Genomic DNA, 16,950 nt, shown 5'->3' on the forward strand with positions numbered 1-16,950 from the left:
GAACTCTAGAAATTTTATTTCAAATACTCTCTTACATGGATGCAATAATTTCTAATTATCTTAATAATGCTACTTCTCAAATTGAGGTGATTCAACCAATTAGGCAAGTTGGACTATAGCAATGAAAATTAGTTTTTTGGTTAGCTTTGAGGGTATGTGCATGAGGGAGGAAGAAGTAGCAACAAGTGAACCCATGCAGGATTTTTTAATGGAATAATCACCTTAATGTCATGTGGGGGATGTGGAAAGAATTTATAGGAAGGAGATCCGAGCTATAGTCTCTTTGGTTGGTTGGTGGACAACCTTCCATTTTTTGCATACACAAACATGGTTATTTTGAAGAAATAGAACTCCAAAATTAAATACCCATACATATCAGTATTTATTTTGATGAAACAATAATTCTGAGTTTCAAGAGCCTTCTTCATATTAAAATAAACTCAAAACAATAATCTGAGTTTCTTAACAGCCATTTTCAGAAGGGGCCATAGCCAATGAACTCTAGTACCACCAGAAGAAAAAAAGAATTGATTAACTATTAATTTCATTGGTGAAAGGTGACATTATACACATATTGGAGGTGGCGGTGGGGTTGGAGTAGGTGGGAAGCTTATCTCGCCACCATCAAACGTTTGGTCGGCAGACCTTCTGGTTTTTATCCACATTTTCTTTTATCAATTAGTTTTTTTCACAGCCTCTTTCACAAAAGTTAGCCCAATCAGTGACCAGACCTTCATTTGAAGATGTCAAACTCTTGGCCATCCTGTATTTAAGATATTTCTCTAAAATAATAAATATAAATATATGAAATGTTTTTTATGTACGGCCAGAACACACTGTGACGTCAGTGTGAGGTGTGCTATGTGAAGAGCAGATCTATACTATCCTAATTCTTATGCATTGGATGTTTGTCACTTTGATGATAAGACAGGATGTTAGTATTTACATGCTGGAAGCCTTGTTTAATGGCCAAAGTGGCCTTGATCAATGCTTTGTGAAAACGTTGGGATTCAAATATTATGTTTAGTAATTAGTACAGAAAATGGATCGGATTTTGTCTTATTAGAATTCAAGTTCAATTTCTTTAAGTTTGATTTGGATAACCCTTTGACCAAAGTTCGATTGAAAGAAAAATGTATATGACTTGCTTATTAATTGAATTGATCCAAGTGTGTATGTAAAAGGTCATTATTTTGGCATTTAGTATAAGGTTCAGGATTTGGGATTTAGATAAATTTATTTTTCATTTAGATTATGTTTGGTTTGAAGGAAAATGTAGGGAAAGGAAAGGAAAGAAAAAGTAGGAAGATCTTTACAAATCTTGTATTGGTTTTCCTGTCTTTCCCTTTCTTTCTCTATCTTTTCCTTCAAACCAAATATAGCTTTAAAGTATGCATTTTTTGGTGAAACAAAAATCCTTAACCGGCCCCTTATACAAGATGATGATGAATTCAAATGGACTCCTCACGAAGTAAACCCCACACCCCTTCCCTTAATGCATTGGGAATATCTCCCGTACTTGTCATGGGGAGATGTTTCCAAATCACAGTGGGGATGGGTTATGGCTTGTAGCTAGCTGGTAAGTTGTTTCACCATTGTCCTATTCGATATAATTAGATTCAATTCAATTTAAATATACGTGTTAATATATAAATAAATTTATATTTTATCTATTAGTAACATTGATTTAGGTGTTTTGTTCTTACTAAATTTTCTAGGCTGAATTTTTATATAAGTAACTAGCGGGGACCCGTGCGATGCACGGGATTTATTAAGCGAAAGCTAAATAATAGAAAGGGTCATTTACTAAAATACCCCTTATAGTTTCATGGATTTAATAAAATCTACCATATAGTTCAAATTTTACTAAAGCACCACTTATAATTTGCAATGGATTTAATCAATCTTCCATTAGATATTAGTGGAAAATGACATTGTTGACCCTGATGTTCATTTAAATAAATTTAATCAAAAGAAAATAAAAATAAAAATAAAAATACCATTTTTGCCATTTATAAGACACGGACGACCACTCTATTGGCTATATTTGGTTAATTTTGTTTTCTATACAAAAAAAAGTATTAACGGTATTTTTGGAATAAAAAAACATGGGCCAAATGGCAAAACAATCACTCCTTAATGAAAGGTTGATTAAATAAATAAGTTGTAAAATATATGGGATGTTTTAATAAAATGAAAACTATAAAGTAGGTTTAAGTAAATATATAAAACTATAAGATGTGTTCTAGTAAATGAACCTAATAGAATCACATGAGAGTATACAATTGTTTTATATTTTCAACTTTTTAAATAATTAATAATTATTCATATTTTATATACTACTTTTAATATTTTGTTATAATACAAAATAACAATAATTAATTTTAGTTAGGTTTATTAATCAAACTGATGAAACCGATCAACTCGACCCAAATTGGTCGGTTTCCTAGTATTTTAGGTCGGCTTTGGTTCAAAATTTTCCCAATTCAACCAAATTGGATCAATTTCACTTTGGCCATTTATAAACCAACCAAAATCAAACGACCTAACCATGGATATGTATTAATATTTGTATTTTAAATATAATTTTTAATATGGAAAAGTTGAAAATTTCCCATATTTCTTAGTCTAAAATGTTTTATATCATAAATCTAATTTTTAAATTTATTTTTTAATAATTACACTATAATTTTTAAAATTAAATTAAAATTTTAAGTTTAAATCTTTTGAACCAACTGACCAAACCAAAAAATCGACCCAAATTGATAAAACTTGAGTGGGTCAGTTTTCACAAAAGGTCAATCAGTTTCGATTGACCAACTACCCAACTTGACTAAATGAATTTGGTTGGCCAAATAGCTTACAACCGAGCCGAACCAACTCATGACCACTCATAGTTTCATATAAATTAATAGTCTCATCCCTGATAAATAACAATAGTTTAATCTCCAATAATTATTGAAAATTTATAACAAAAATACACAATTATTGAAAATATATTGATAATGAAAAAATACAATAATTACAAAAATACAATAAGTACTAAAAATATATTAACTTAGTCAATAAATATTATAATCTCAAATAATAGTTTAATCTCTAATAAATATTAATCAATAAGTTATAACAAAACTATAATAATTATAATAAATACAATAAATTAAATTTAAAAAATTCACTAATAGTAGTTTAATCTCCAATAATTATTGAAAGTTTTCCATTAAATAACAAAACAAAATAAATTTATACATAATCATTGAAAATATATTTATCACAAAAACAATAAATAATTACTGAAATACAATAAATATTAATTTTAGTATATATAATTATATGATAAATACAGATTAAGAGTTTAAAATTATTATTAATAAATATTAATATTTTTAAAGTTATTTTCTCGAATTATTACTTGATATAAGTGAAATTAGTTATTTACAATATTATCTAAAAATATTAAATTATTATTAATTTCAATATTATGTTATAATTATTTTTTAACTTTTTAGAAATTTTTTAAATTTATTACATAATTTCTTTATTTTAACTATTTAAAATCTAGTTATGTTAAATATTCAGTTATTTAAATACTTAAATAATATGTAAAATATTTAAATTTTAAAATATTAGTTATTTATTGAATTTAATTATCCATAAAATCATAATTTATTCTATTATTAATTAATTTCATTATTAATTTTGTAATATATTAAATTATTATTAATTTAAATATTATGTTATAATTATCTTTCTGCTTTAATTTTTTTTAATTTATTACATAATTCCGTTATTTTAACTGTTTCAAATCTAGTTATGATAAATATCTAGTTATTTAAATATTTAAATAATCTATAAAATATTTAAAATTTTTTGTTATTTGAATTTTATTTATTTAAAGCTATTACATATTATTAAATGTTTGAAAAATATTTAAATCGATGATCTGACAAAACATAATTTAAATTGTTAGTACATAATTTTGTGATATATTTTGCAAAAATATAAAATTATTTATTAGATAATTTCGTTATTTTAACTATTTGAAATATAATTATGATAAATATTTAGTTATTTAAATAATATATAAAATATTTAATTTTTTTTGTTATTTGAATTTTATTTATTTAAAGCTATTACATATTATTAAATATTTAAGGAGCATTTAAATTGGTAACCCAGAAAAACATAATTTAAATTGTTAGTACATAATTTCATGATATATTTAGTAAAAATATAAAATTATTTTTTTATGTTTTTAATAAATATTTTAGTTATTATATAATTTTGTTATAATATTTAAATAATTCTTAAATTTTTTAATCCAAACTTTCTTTAGATAGATATAGATAAAAAGTAGGGGAGAGGATAAATAGGAATTAGGGATAATTGTGGAGAAAGTGGGGGAGGTAGTTTAGGATAAATTTTAGGAGAAGAGATTATTTAGGTTATTGGGAAAGTGCATGTCATTGGCTGTTTCAAAAATGACATGGAATAAAAAAACAAAAAATTCAAAATAAAAGGAGAAAATTTCTTGACCGCTTTGTTTATATATATATATATACATATATATATGTATGTATATAATATTAAAGTTATTTTTAGTTCACTTTGGTGTTTTTTTTTTTTTTTTTTGAAAATCACTTTGGTGTTGTTTGTCAAGTCTTTTATGAAGATCTTCCAATAGCTTAGGTGGCCAAAAGATGTGATGAGTTTTTGGGGTATTTTCTTTAAAGATCTATATCATTTGGTAAGTATGCTTATCTACCATGGTCTACAAAGTTGTTACATGAAATACTTTAGATGTAGAAAGACAAAAAAAAAAAAAAAAACTTGATTTTAAGCTTCTAGATATTTGGCCATTTTGGGCTTTTATGAACTTTTTAGGGCAGAGGTCTATTTGGCTTCTTATTTTTCATTGTCAAATGGAGAAATATCAAATTTTGGTCTTCCAAGCTTTAAAAAGACCAAAAGACCACATGAAAAGACTTGCCAAATGTCCTTGAGCTTTGAGGTCTAGAAAGACAAGAAGTTCCATTTGAAAATTCCAAAATTTTGGCCATTTTAGGCTTTCATGAGCTTTTTAGGGCATAGGCCTTTATGACTTCCCTTTTTCCATTGCTGAAGAAAGTCCAAAATTTTAGTCTTCCAAGCTTTAAAAAGCCCAAACAACCACATGCAAAGACTTGTAAAATGCCTCCTTTATTAACTATATTATATTTTGATCAATAAAATGTCCAATCAAACCCAATTTGATTCGAATTTGACATAAATGGGATGGGGGAATCTACTATACCGAATAGAAATGGTATAGCCTTGGGGTGTAAGAGAGCCAAGCCTATTCATGAGCTATTTGAGCTCACTAACTAAATACTTGAATTCAGTTCGCATTGAGTTCAAGTTGAACTCAACTCGGGTTGAATAATTACTTGAGCTAAGTTCGAGTTTCACAATACTTTGCTCAAATGGTTTATGAAATCCCCATTTAAGAGATTTTAATTCCCATTCTCATTCCTATTTAAACCAAACAGAATATAATAATGGACCATTTTAATTTCGATTTCAAAGAATTTCGATTCCGATTCGGACTACGAATCAAACGGACCCTTATATAGTAATTTATTTAAAATCAACTCAAGTCAAGCTGTTCCAGTCGCTCACAAGATTTATGTTAAAACGGATTCGGTTACGACCGTGTCCAAATTCGGCTAGACCCATTTACATCCCCTACAGATGCCGAGCAATACCGCTTGATTGTCAGATTTTGGTGTGTTAGGTCCCTCTGTCAAGTGGCAAAGCAAGATAAGAGCTATCACGTGGAATTCGCCGAACCTAGACAGAGACAGCGACCAGCAAAACAACGCCAACCACCAACTTCTAACTTTTCAGTGTTCCACCCGGCACTCCAAATGAGAATTCCAAATGAAGTCCAAATGCCCACTAAATTCACTCCAAATGAAATTCAAATCCAAGTCCAGCCAATCAGGTGGCAGTAATAGATCGACTATTTTAGACCACAACATGAGATATGCCACTCCACGTGGCATATGGAATTACCATTATCTCTACCCAATCACTTCTGCCCACTTCTGCCACGTGGCACTGCCTTCAACTCGATCCACACCCCCTCTCTCACAACTCTAAGCTTCTCTGGAAACCTCTGTTAACAGTTTTACCGTGCAAATCGAAAAAAAAAACCTACTGCGTTCTGTGTTCCTGCGCCTGTTCATGTTTTTATTTGTGATTTCTGTGTCCAAATTCGGCCGTTTTAGTTTCTGGATCGAGAAGAAGAAGATTGGTTTCTGTTAATATCTGTGGGTTCGGCGATGTTCGAGTCGGATTGCGAAGGTGCTGTGGTACTGGATTTTGGCAAAGAGATTTGGTACGTCTTCTTCAGAAATGTTTGAGTGGAACGAGGAAGAGGTAATTCTACTACCTTCCTTTGTTTTTTCATTTATTTCCTTTTGAATTTTAGATGAACAAGAAACAGAACAACACAGAGAACCAAAAAAAGAAAAAACGAACACAAAAACCACTACACAAAAATATAGATGAAATTACTAAAGTAGTTTTGAGTTAGCTCCATTTTGGTTTCCATTTTCCTTTTTTTTAATGTTCTTGATATATTAGATCTTATTATCGTCGCAGTCGTCGTTGTTGTTGTTGATTTATGTTAATCTCTGGGGCATTTCTTTGTTGAATTTTGGGGCGACCAAATATCTGGGTGTTTTGTTATTGACGGGTGATCGTGAATTTGCTATTGGTAATGAAAATATCAGACACAAGTGGTAATGTTTCAAGGGATCTTGTGTTTTTCTGTGGTTGCCAAAACATGACAAACTGTCTAATGGGAAACCAAACTGGACAAACTGAAGAGGAAAACAAGAAAGGTGATATGGACGCGTTTATTGGGAAGAAATATCGCCGCCGACAGCAGCAGTGATTTGGTGTTCTCATCGGATTCTAGCTAGTACAGTCCATCTTATCTTATCTGTTTTCAATAAGGATTAGTAGGAAGTCTGATCTATCTTAGGGAGTCTTATCTATCTTAAGTAGGGAGTCTTATCTATCTTATCTGTAAGTGGTATAGATTAGCAGGGAGTCTTCCTATAAGGAGGACTCTTATCTCTTGTAATCTCCTATTTAAGGAGCTGAGAATATTGAATAAAATCATCAAAAATTTCAGTCAAGAAAGAGCAAGGAGAGTTGGTGATCTCTTGAACAAATCACCATTAAGGCGCCAAGATAGGTTCCTCAAGAAAAGGGAGGAACAAGGGAAAACAGGAGGTTTTCCCCGTGACGAGATCCTATTCGCGGGCCCTTAACAATTTGGTATCAGAGCCAAACGTCATGGACGATCTGGAGCAGTTGACGTCCAGGGTCCACGAACTGGAGCACAGGCTCGTGGAGAACAGCACGGAGGTATGCAAAATCAAGGACGATGTCCGAGAGTTACGACGCTTGATGGATTTGTATTTCTCTAACAAGGAAAGGAATCCGGAAGGGGCGGCAACCACAAACAGCCGCCGACCAGACTTGACGGAGTCGTCCGATGAACAACAGGTCGTCGCCCCGGTAGCCGCGGTCGTTCCCAAGTACAGCAGACTAGAGTTCCCTTCTTACAACGGCACCGGAGACCCTTTGGGGTGGCTTTACCGATGTGAACAGTTCTTTCGCAACCAGCGGACGAAGGACAGAGACAAGGTTAGCGTAGCTGCATTCCACTTGACGGAAGAGGCACAACTCTGGTTCTATCGATTGGAACAGGAGGAACCTGGGCTTAGTTGGACCCAATTCAAATCCTACTGCCTCCTCAGTGCCCAACCTTTCTACCTTGTTTGTTTCATATGATTTACTTCCTGGACGTGACAAAATCACCCTAGCCGATGGTTCTCTTGCCTCTATCTCCGGCAAGGGAATCATCAAGGCTATAGATTCCTTGTTCCTACCTTCTGCTCTTCATGTACCTAGACTAAATACAAACTTGTTATCTATAAGTAGTCTAACTAAGTCATTAAACTGCTGTGTAACCTTCTTCCCTTCCTATTGTGTTTTTCAGGATATGGAGTCTCAGAAGGTGATTGGGAGTGGCCATGAGGCGAATGGAATATACCTGCTTGATACTCCCGGACAGTGCCCTGAACAACCTAGAAAAGTTGCTTTTGGGTCTATATCTATAGAGTCTATCAGTCGAGTCATGCTATGTCATTTTCGTTTGGGTCATTTTTCTTTTTCTGCATTGAGTCATTTATTCCCTGAACTATTTAAGGGAATTAGTTTGTCCAGTTTTCATTGTGAGTCTTGTGAGCTATCAAAGCATTGTAGAAACAATTATCCCTTGAGTAATAAAAGATCTTCTTCTCCTTTTAATATTGTGCACTCTGATGTGTGGGGGCCTTACCACTTACCCTCTATGAGTGGCTACAAATATTTTTTCTTGTCATTGATGACTTTTCTTGGTTTACTTGGATATTCCTGATGAAATCCCGTGATGAAGTTCCCAGACTTGTGAGGCAATTCCATGAATTTGTCCTAACCTAGTTTGATACCAGGATTAAAATTTTCAGATCTAACAATGCAAAAGAATATTTTGAGAAGAACTTGTCCTGCTATCTCTTTGACTTAGGGGTTATTCATCAAAGCTTCTGTGTTAGGACCCCAGAACAGAATAGAGTTGCTGAAAGAAAAATTAGACATATTGTTGAAGTTGCAAGAAGTATCTTGTTTGCCTCACATGTTCCTACAAAGTTTTGGGGTAATGTTGTTCTCACTGCTACCTACCTTATATGCCATCTAGGGTTTTTGGGTTTAAGTCTCCTTTCAGTCTCGTTCATCCGGACAATGAGCTTTTTTCTATTCCTCTTCGTGTCTTTGGTTGCACCTGTTATGTACATATTCCTAGTGTTCAAAGACATAAATTTGAACCAAAAGCCCACAAGTGTATCTTTCTTGGTTATTCCCCCACACAGAAGGGTTACTGTTGCTTTGATCCAAAGACTAGTACTCGATATGTCATAATGGATGTCACCTTTGATGAACTTTCTTCCTTTTATGGTTCCTCTATGGAGGGACATTGTCCAAAGGGGGAGGATCAAGGGAGGATCAATCATTCCACTCTTCCTGTCCAAGTGTTCCTCCCCCTTTACCTCCCCGTTCTCTCTTTAATCCTAGGATGTATCAAAGGCAAAGATCTAGAAATGAGCAGGTTGTTTCCCCTACAACACATGAGCCTCATGCACTTCCAGTTACAGATGAGACAACAGGTACTGTTTCAGCCCCTTTGGAGCCATCCTTCCCAGACCTTGATATCCCCATTGTTATTAGGAAAGGAAAAAGGAAGCGTATTGCACATTGCATTTCCAAACACCTTTCTTATAGTTTGCTTTCTCCTTCATATTGTGCCTACCTTTCTTCTGTTGCCTCTAACTCAATTCCCAGGTCTATGTCAGAAGTTCTTAATATTCCAGAATGGAGGGATTTTATGAGATTCGAAATTGATGCCTTGCACAAGAATGACACTTGGGAAGTGGTTGATTTGCTTGAAGGGAAGGATCCAGTTGGCTGTAAGTGGGTATTTACTATCAAATATCATGCTGATGGCACCATTGAGAGGTACAAGGCTAAGATGGTTGCAAAAGGTTATACACAGACATATGGGATTGATTATCTGGAGACCTTTGCCCCTGTTACCAAGATGACTTCTGTGAGAGTTCTTCTATCTTTGGCTGCTCACTCTGACTGGCCACTTTATCAATTGGATGTAAAGAATGCATTTCTAAATGGAGAATTACATGAGGAGGTTTATATGTCTCTTCCTCCAGGGATGTATGAAACAGATATGAAAGGAAAGGTATGCAAGCTGAAGAGATCTCTTTATGGACTAAAACAGTCCCCTAGAGCATGGTTTAAGAGGTTTAGGGCTGCCCTTGTTAACTTTGGCTATGTACAGACACAGTCTGATCATACTCTCTTTATGAAGAGGAGAGGGTTCCTGGCAATTTACCTGATTGTGCATGTTGATGATATTGTTGTGACTGATGATGTTTCAGGAATTAATGATCTCAAATCTTTCCTTCATACAGAGTTTGAGATCAAAGATCTGTGGTAATTGAGATACTTCCTTGGCATAGAAGTTGGTAGATCCAAAGATGAGATTCTTATCTCTCAGAGGAAATATGTTCTTGATTTGCTCTCTGAAACAGGGAAGATGGGTGCTAGACCAGCTGCTACTCCTATTGATACGAGTCATAAACTCTTTGCTTCAGATGGAATATTGTTAGAAGATAAAGGAGTCTTCCAGAGACTCCTTGGAAAACTTCTTTATCAATGCATGGCTCGGTCAGACATTGCATATGCTATCAGTTGCATCAGCCAATTCATGCATGCTCCCCGGGATACTCATATGGCAGCAGCAGAGCGAATCCTGTGTTATTTGAAGGACTCCCCTGGAAAGGGAATTCTGTTTTCCAAGCATGGCCATATGAAACTTGAAGCCTATACAGATGTTGACTGGGCTGGAAACATTGATGACAAAAGATCTACTTCTGGGTACTGCAGCTTGGTGGCTGGTAATATCGTCTCTTGGAGAAGCAAGAAACAATCTGTTGTTGCTTGATCTTCAGCAGAAGCAGAATACAGAGCCATGGCGCATGGAGTTTATGAACTATTGTGGTTAAAATCATTGATGGAGGAATTGGTGATTGAGCATGATAAGCCAATGATGTTATACTGTGATAATCAGGCCGCCATCAACATTCCTCACAACCCAGTACATGACAGAACTAAACATATTGAAGTTGACAGACACTTCATTCGAGAAAGAGTGGCTTTTGGTGAAGTATGTCTACCTTTCATCACCTCTGAAGGACAGTTAGCAGATTTTCTCACCAAGGGCATTCCCAAGGCTAAACTTCAGCATGATACTGGCAAGCTTGGCATGATTGACATCTATGCTCAGCTTGAGGGGGAGTGTAGAGAAGATGGGCCGAATGGCTCATAGGCTGTTTATCCTTTCTTATCTTTTATGTTCTTTGCTGTAATGGGCCTTATTTTGGGCCTATTCTTTCTATGTTATGTTCTTTTAATTTCTTGCCCAACTAAGGGCCTCTTTGTAAATTGTTAAAGTTTAACTTAATAAAATAGTGTTAGGGGTGTAAGAGTGGAGATTAAGGTTCGAAACTCTCTTACTCTGAACCCTTATTGCCGCCATCTTCTTCTTCATCTTCTCTTCCTTAGAAGAATGATTTCTGTTATTTTATTTTGATTTCTGCATCTGTTCTAAATAGTCCTTTATTCTCAAAAGACTGTTTTTCTTCTAAGTCTTCCAAGAACAACAAGGGCTTCCTCCAGAGAGAGTTCAGGACCATTGGATTCCCATCGTACCAGCCCTACTGGTACCCATACTATCAGTGCCAAGAAATTGAGCGCTTAGTGCAAGACCTCCTACAAAAGGGTTCATACAACCCAGTAACAACCCGTATTCTTCCCCCGTTATACTAGTGAAAAAGGACAGTTCATGGCAGTTTTGCGTGGATTACCGGGCATTGAATTCCATTACAGTTAAGGACCGGTTTCCCATTCCCTTGATTGATGAGATGTTAGACAAATTGCGGAAGGCCCGGGTTTTCTCAAAACTGGATCTCAGGTCAGGGTATCATCAGATCCGAGTCCACAGTGGTGATGTGCATAAAAAGGCTTTTAGGACTCACGATGGTCATTACGAGTTCTTAGTCATGCCATTCCATTTGTCCAATCCACCATCAACCTTCCAATCAGTCATGAATGTCATTTTCAGGCCCTATCTCCGTAAGTTCATTTTAGTATTTTTTGATGACATTCTTATCTATAGCTCTGATTGAGAGCAACATCTCCTACATTTGTCGTTAACCCTGGATGTGCTAAGGCAAAATCAGCTTTTGGCCAAGCTCTCCAAATGTGTCTTTTTGGGCAGGGGAGAGTGCATTATCTTGGTCATGTGGCGGAGGAAGGGGAGGTGAAGCCTGATCCTGAGAAGGTAGCTAGTATAAAGCATTGGGCCTGGCCCACTTCAGTTAGACAGCTGCGGGCCTTCCTAGGCCTAACCAGGTACTACAGAAGATTTATCAGGAACTATGGGCTGATGGCAGCACCACTGACCCAACTTCTCTGGAAGGAAGCCTTCTACTGGACGTCGGAGGCACAACAAGCCTTCAACTCCTTGAAGACAGCAGTTTCCACTCCGCCCACATTGGTCCTACCAGATTTTGAGCAGCCTTTCGTGGTGGAATGCGACACATCTGGTGCCGACATTGGAGTTGTTTTGATGCGAGAGGGTAAACCCCTGGCTTAATTCAGCAAAGTTCTCTCCCCTCGCGCCAAGGCCCAATGCACCTATGTTAAGGAGCTAATGGCTGTCGTCCTATCAGTCCTTAAATGGCGCCACTACCTTCTTGGACGATGCTTCATCATCAGAACTGATCAACAGAGCCTCAAATATCTGCTGGAACAGCATCTCCTTATGGAAGAACAACAAAAATGGGTGTCTAAGTTGCTGGGGTTTGATTATTTGATAGAATACAAAGCTGGAGCTTCTAATCGGGTAGCAGATGCCCTGTCAAGGCAAAATGAGTTACAGTTGATGGCGGAATCTAGACTCGTCTACCTGCTACTGGAGGTTCTTAAGCAGGAGATATTGAACAATGAAGATCTGGGGGCTATCAAAAGGAAGTGGGCCGAGGATCCAGTCAAAATGCCGGGCTACACTGTGAGGGACTCCCTCTTATACTATAAAGGAAGACTGGTTCTACCCTCATCATCTCCTCACATAACGGAGCTTCTACAGCTGTTCCATTCCTCCGTTGAAGGCAGCCATTCAGGGGTACTAAGGACCTATCGTCGCATTGCAGCACACTACTACTGGAGGGGAATTAGGAGGGTGGCCAGCTGCCCAACCTGTCAGTAGCAGAAATATGATACTCAACAACCAGCTGGGCTCCTTCAACCCCTCAAAATACCAAACCAAGTCTGGGACGATGTCACCATGGATTTCATCACAGGTTTACTGCCCTCCCAAGGCAAGACAGTGATCATGGTGATAGTGGACAGACTTAGCAAATATGCCCACTTCTCAGCCTTGTCGCACCCATTCACAGCAGCACAGGTAGCAGATCTGTTCGTGAGAGACATCACAAAACCGCATGGAACACCAGCCTCTATCGCCTTTGACCAGGATCCTCTATTTATGGGAAGATTTTGTCAGGAGTACATTAAAATCCAAGGAACACACCTGGCTCACTCCATGAGCTATCATCCCCAATCTAATGGGCAGACAGAGGTAGTTAACAGATGCATCGGGACCTACTTGAGGTGCTTTGCTGGGCAGAGACCAAAATAGTGGTTGAAATGGTTATCCTGGGCAGAACTATGGTATAATTCCACCTTTCATGTGAATACCAGGATGACACCCTTCAAGGCCTTGTATGGGAGAGACCCCCCTGCCATACTCCCCTACGAGGCAGGCTCCACAACAGTAGCTACAGTAGATGAGTACCTCACCAGCCGAGATTTAATCTTGCAAGAGCTTAAGAACAATATGCAACGGGCTCAGCAGGTCATGAAGGGTACCTATGAAAGCAAACACCGCCCCTCGGAATTCCAGCATGATGACATGGTTTACTTGAAGCTTCAACCCTACCGACAGACCTCAGTAGCCAAGCGAGCATGGCAGAAATTGGCTCCCAAATATTATGGACCCTTCAAAGTTCTTGAAAGGGTCGGGTCAGTTGCCTACAAGCTAGAACTACCACCGTCCTCCAAACTCCACCCCGTCTTTCATGTATCCCTACTCAAGAAGCAAGTGGGTCAAGAGCACAAAACTCAGACAACCCTTCCAGCTTTCACTGAGGAAGGAGTCATGATCATGGAGCCCCACAAGCTGATAGACTTCCATTGGGTACGCAAAGGAAAGTACTACATAGAAGAGGTCCTAGTTGTGTGGAGCAACCTGCTGGAAGAAGAAGCCACCTGGAAGGAATACTCTTGATTGCAGCAGGAATTTCCCCAAGTCAACCCTGAGGACAAGGTCGGTCTCAAGGTGGGGGGATTTGATAGGCACACAACTAGGCCCATTACCACTAATTGGCCCAGCAGCATGGTACCCATACAACCTTACCCTAAGACCTATGTGAGGGGACCACGTCAGCTAGTTAGTTACAACTGAGAGCATATCCCATGTGATGTAAGGGGCTACAAGTAACAGAATCGCAATAAAGAAAATCACCTTTTTGAGCACCAAAAATCATTTTCTCTTCTCTTTCTTCTGTAGGAGGCCTGAGCTCCCTCGAAGAAGCTCCTGAGGTAGGCAGAACCCTACCATCTTCTCTGATTTGAACTGAGTTGACATGGTATCAGAGCAGGTTTTTTTAACCTGTTCTTGATTGAAATCTGTTTAGGCCTGTGAGATCGACCCATCTATTTCAACTTTGGATCTCTTAGGTTGTTGTATTGATCAACACAACTCTGTTGTTCTTTCTCTGGAAGATCGCCATCAGTAATAGGGTTTCTTCTCTTTCTCTCAATTGGCTACTTCAAACACTGTGAAACTTCAGATCTGAAGTTGCCCAGGTCAGATTTATATAGATCTTATAATTTATTTCTGGTTCAGATTACATTTGAAGGGTGTTTTGCCCTTCTTCTTGTTCGACACTCCAGGAAACTTACCTTTTTTGCACTGTTATCAGTTCGAAAACTGTGCGACTGTTTTTTTAATTGGATTTTGCTTCCTCCTTGTGCTGTGTGATTGGACACACATATTCCATCAAGTTTTGGTTTCTTATGGACCTTCGGCTGCTCTACTTTCTTAGGTTTTTGTTTATTCATTGCTGAAATGGCCATGGAGAAAAGGGATATTCTACCAGTAAAGTTCAATGGGACAAACTATGCCTTCTGGAAATTCCATTTCCAGTTCTATGTTAAGGGAAATGGCCTATGGGGATTTGTGGATGGTTCCACATGTTAGAGTCGACAGTACAGGGGTATTTTGGTCTTTTGGTCTATCTAATTAGAAGTGAAAGGGTCTGCTTTATTCAAGTTTAAGTTATGTGTCCCATCTCTTGTAAGGGACAATACTGTCTTTTGTAATTCAACTTATTCATTATAAATACAAAGTGGGTCGACTGGGAAGAGTGACTTTTTCTCTTCTGGCCAAACCCTTTTTCTCTTTCTCTTTCTCTTCTTCTTCTTCTTCTTCTGGAACTGAATAGGATTAATCTACCTATTTTACATGGTATCAGAGCAATAAAAAACCAGTTGGTAGGATTAAATCTCATCGCCCTTCGTCTTTCTGGGATCGTCGCCGACCATATCAAATTTTTTTTTAAATATTTCCTAGACAGATTGGAAGTTCGGTAAGGGGCCAAAAAAGGAGTAGTCGTTTTTTGTTCTTGGAGGTAAATATGCCTCCAGTTGCTGTGGTGGTGGTCATTGTGATGGTGTACTAGAAACCCTCTATTCGATGGTACGAAGAGGGCTGGTTGTGGACAGGTGTGAACAGAAATCCTTATTCAGCTAGTAGTGGACTGTGGCTGCTTCCTTTTAGTCTGGATTTCATCTATGTAGTAGTATGAATTGATAGGTATGCATATGAGCCTCTTTTCCTTCTGTTTATACCTGGATATGTGAGTTGAAAGTAGGGTTTTCGAATTCTGAGTTCATGACAGCAGCAGTGTGGTTGTAATTATATTTTGTTGAGTAGTGTGTGGTGTGGTGCTGAATAGTAGAAGGTGACTACTTTGTTTATAATAGTGATTTCTTGGTGAAGTGAGGTGAACCGGTTAAGATGGAAGGTGACTACTTTGAATGGTGAGAACTATGTATTGTGGGCCAAATCTGTGGAGGTGTTTTTAAAAGCCACAAAACATGTGAGAGAGGGGAAACCCCCCTCTGATTCTCTAGGGTTTAGTGATTGGGAACAGGAGGATGCACAGATTATGACATGGTTGTGGAATAGCATGGAACTTAAAATCAGTGTGAATTTTATGTTCCTAGATACAACTAAGGAAATCTAGGACCATGCTAAGAAACTTTATTCAGGCCAAGATAATACCACTAGAGTATATCATCTTTACCAAGAGTACTTCAATTTGAAGTAGGGTAACCAAAGCTTGGAGGAATACTATGCAAGTATGAGGAATATTTGTAATGAGCTTAATGTATATCATATTTTGATACCAGATGTTCAGGTTCAGCAACAATAGTGAGAGCAACTTGATGTGACAAGGTTTCTAGTGGGTCTGAAGGCTGAATATGAACTTGTTAGAGCACAAATACTTGGGGGGTCTGTTCTCCCCTCTCTGGAGGAAGTGTTTGCCCGTCTTCGAAGGATATCTATTGATTCTACAGAGCCTTATTCTCTCTTAGACAGATCTAGCTTTGTGGTGACTAGAGGGGGAGGTTGTGGAAATAGTGGTGGTGGAAGTAGTGGCCGTGGGTTTCCAGGAAACCGAGGTGGCCCTACGTTTAATCGTTCTGGTGGTCGCGGTGGAGATCGAGAGTCAGGGGGAGGTCATGGCAGGGGAAGAAGTAATGGAACTAGAAAATGCACATACTGTGGATTAGAGAGGCACATTGTTAATTTCTGCTATGATTTACATGGTCCACCCAACACTTGGGCTAACCATGTTGTGACTAGTGGCAGTGGTACAGTTAGTGAAAATCAGCAAACTGATTAGACTCCATCCACATCTACTGGTTCTTCTGGGAAGGAGATGGTGAGTGTACCACGTGAGGTATACGAGAAGTTCCTTCAAACATCCTCTCAGCAGAACATAACTACTCTTGCCCATTTAGGAATGGTTTGCTTGGCTTCCAAACCTTCACACTGGATCATTGACTCTAGAGCCTCGGATCATATGTCTGGGACTCCAAATGTGTTCTCTTCACTTTCTTAGTCTTCTACATCTCAAACAGTTATCCTTG

The 16,950-nt window shown here is 37.4% G+C and overlaps 1 protein-coding gene across 4 annotated transcripts in view; it reads left to right on the forward strand.

Moving 5' to 3' along the window:
* The first annotated feature begins 5,923 nt into the window (after positions 1–5,923).
* The window catches only part of LOC104608821 (agglutinin-like protein), an 82,740-nt gene continuing 71,713 nt past the window's right edge, over positions 5,924–16,950 (forward strand). For 3 of the 4 annotated variants that reach the window (XR_016078659.1, XM_088891743.1, XM_010274915.3), the window contains exon 1: positions 6,041–6,420. Coding sequence is in view for 2 of the 4 variants with exons in the window: in XM_088891743.1 (XP_088747869.1) it covers positions 6,397–6,420 (24 nt within the window). In the remaining 2 variants the exon portion in view is untranslated. Of the gene's footprint in view, positions 6,421–16,950 lie in introns of all 4 variants that reach the window. The other variant, XM_088891741.1, reaches the window with a different exon arrangement.

Source organism: Nelumbo nucifera, chromosome 7 (assembly GCF_055504915.1).
Source record: "Nelumbo nucifera cultivar China Antique chromosome 7, China Antique-T2T, whole genome shotgun sequence".
Lineage (NCBI taxonomy): Eukaryota > Viridiplantae > Streptophyta > Magnoliopsida > Proteales > Nelumbonaceae > Nelumbo > Nelumbo nucifera.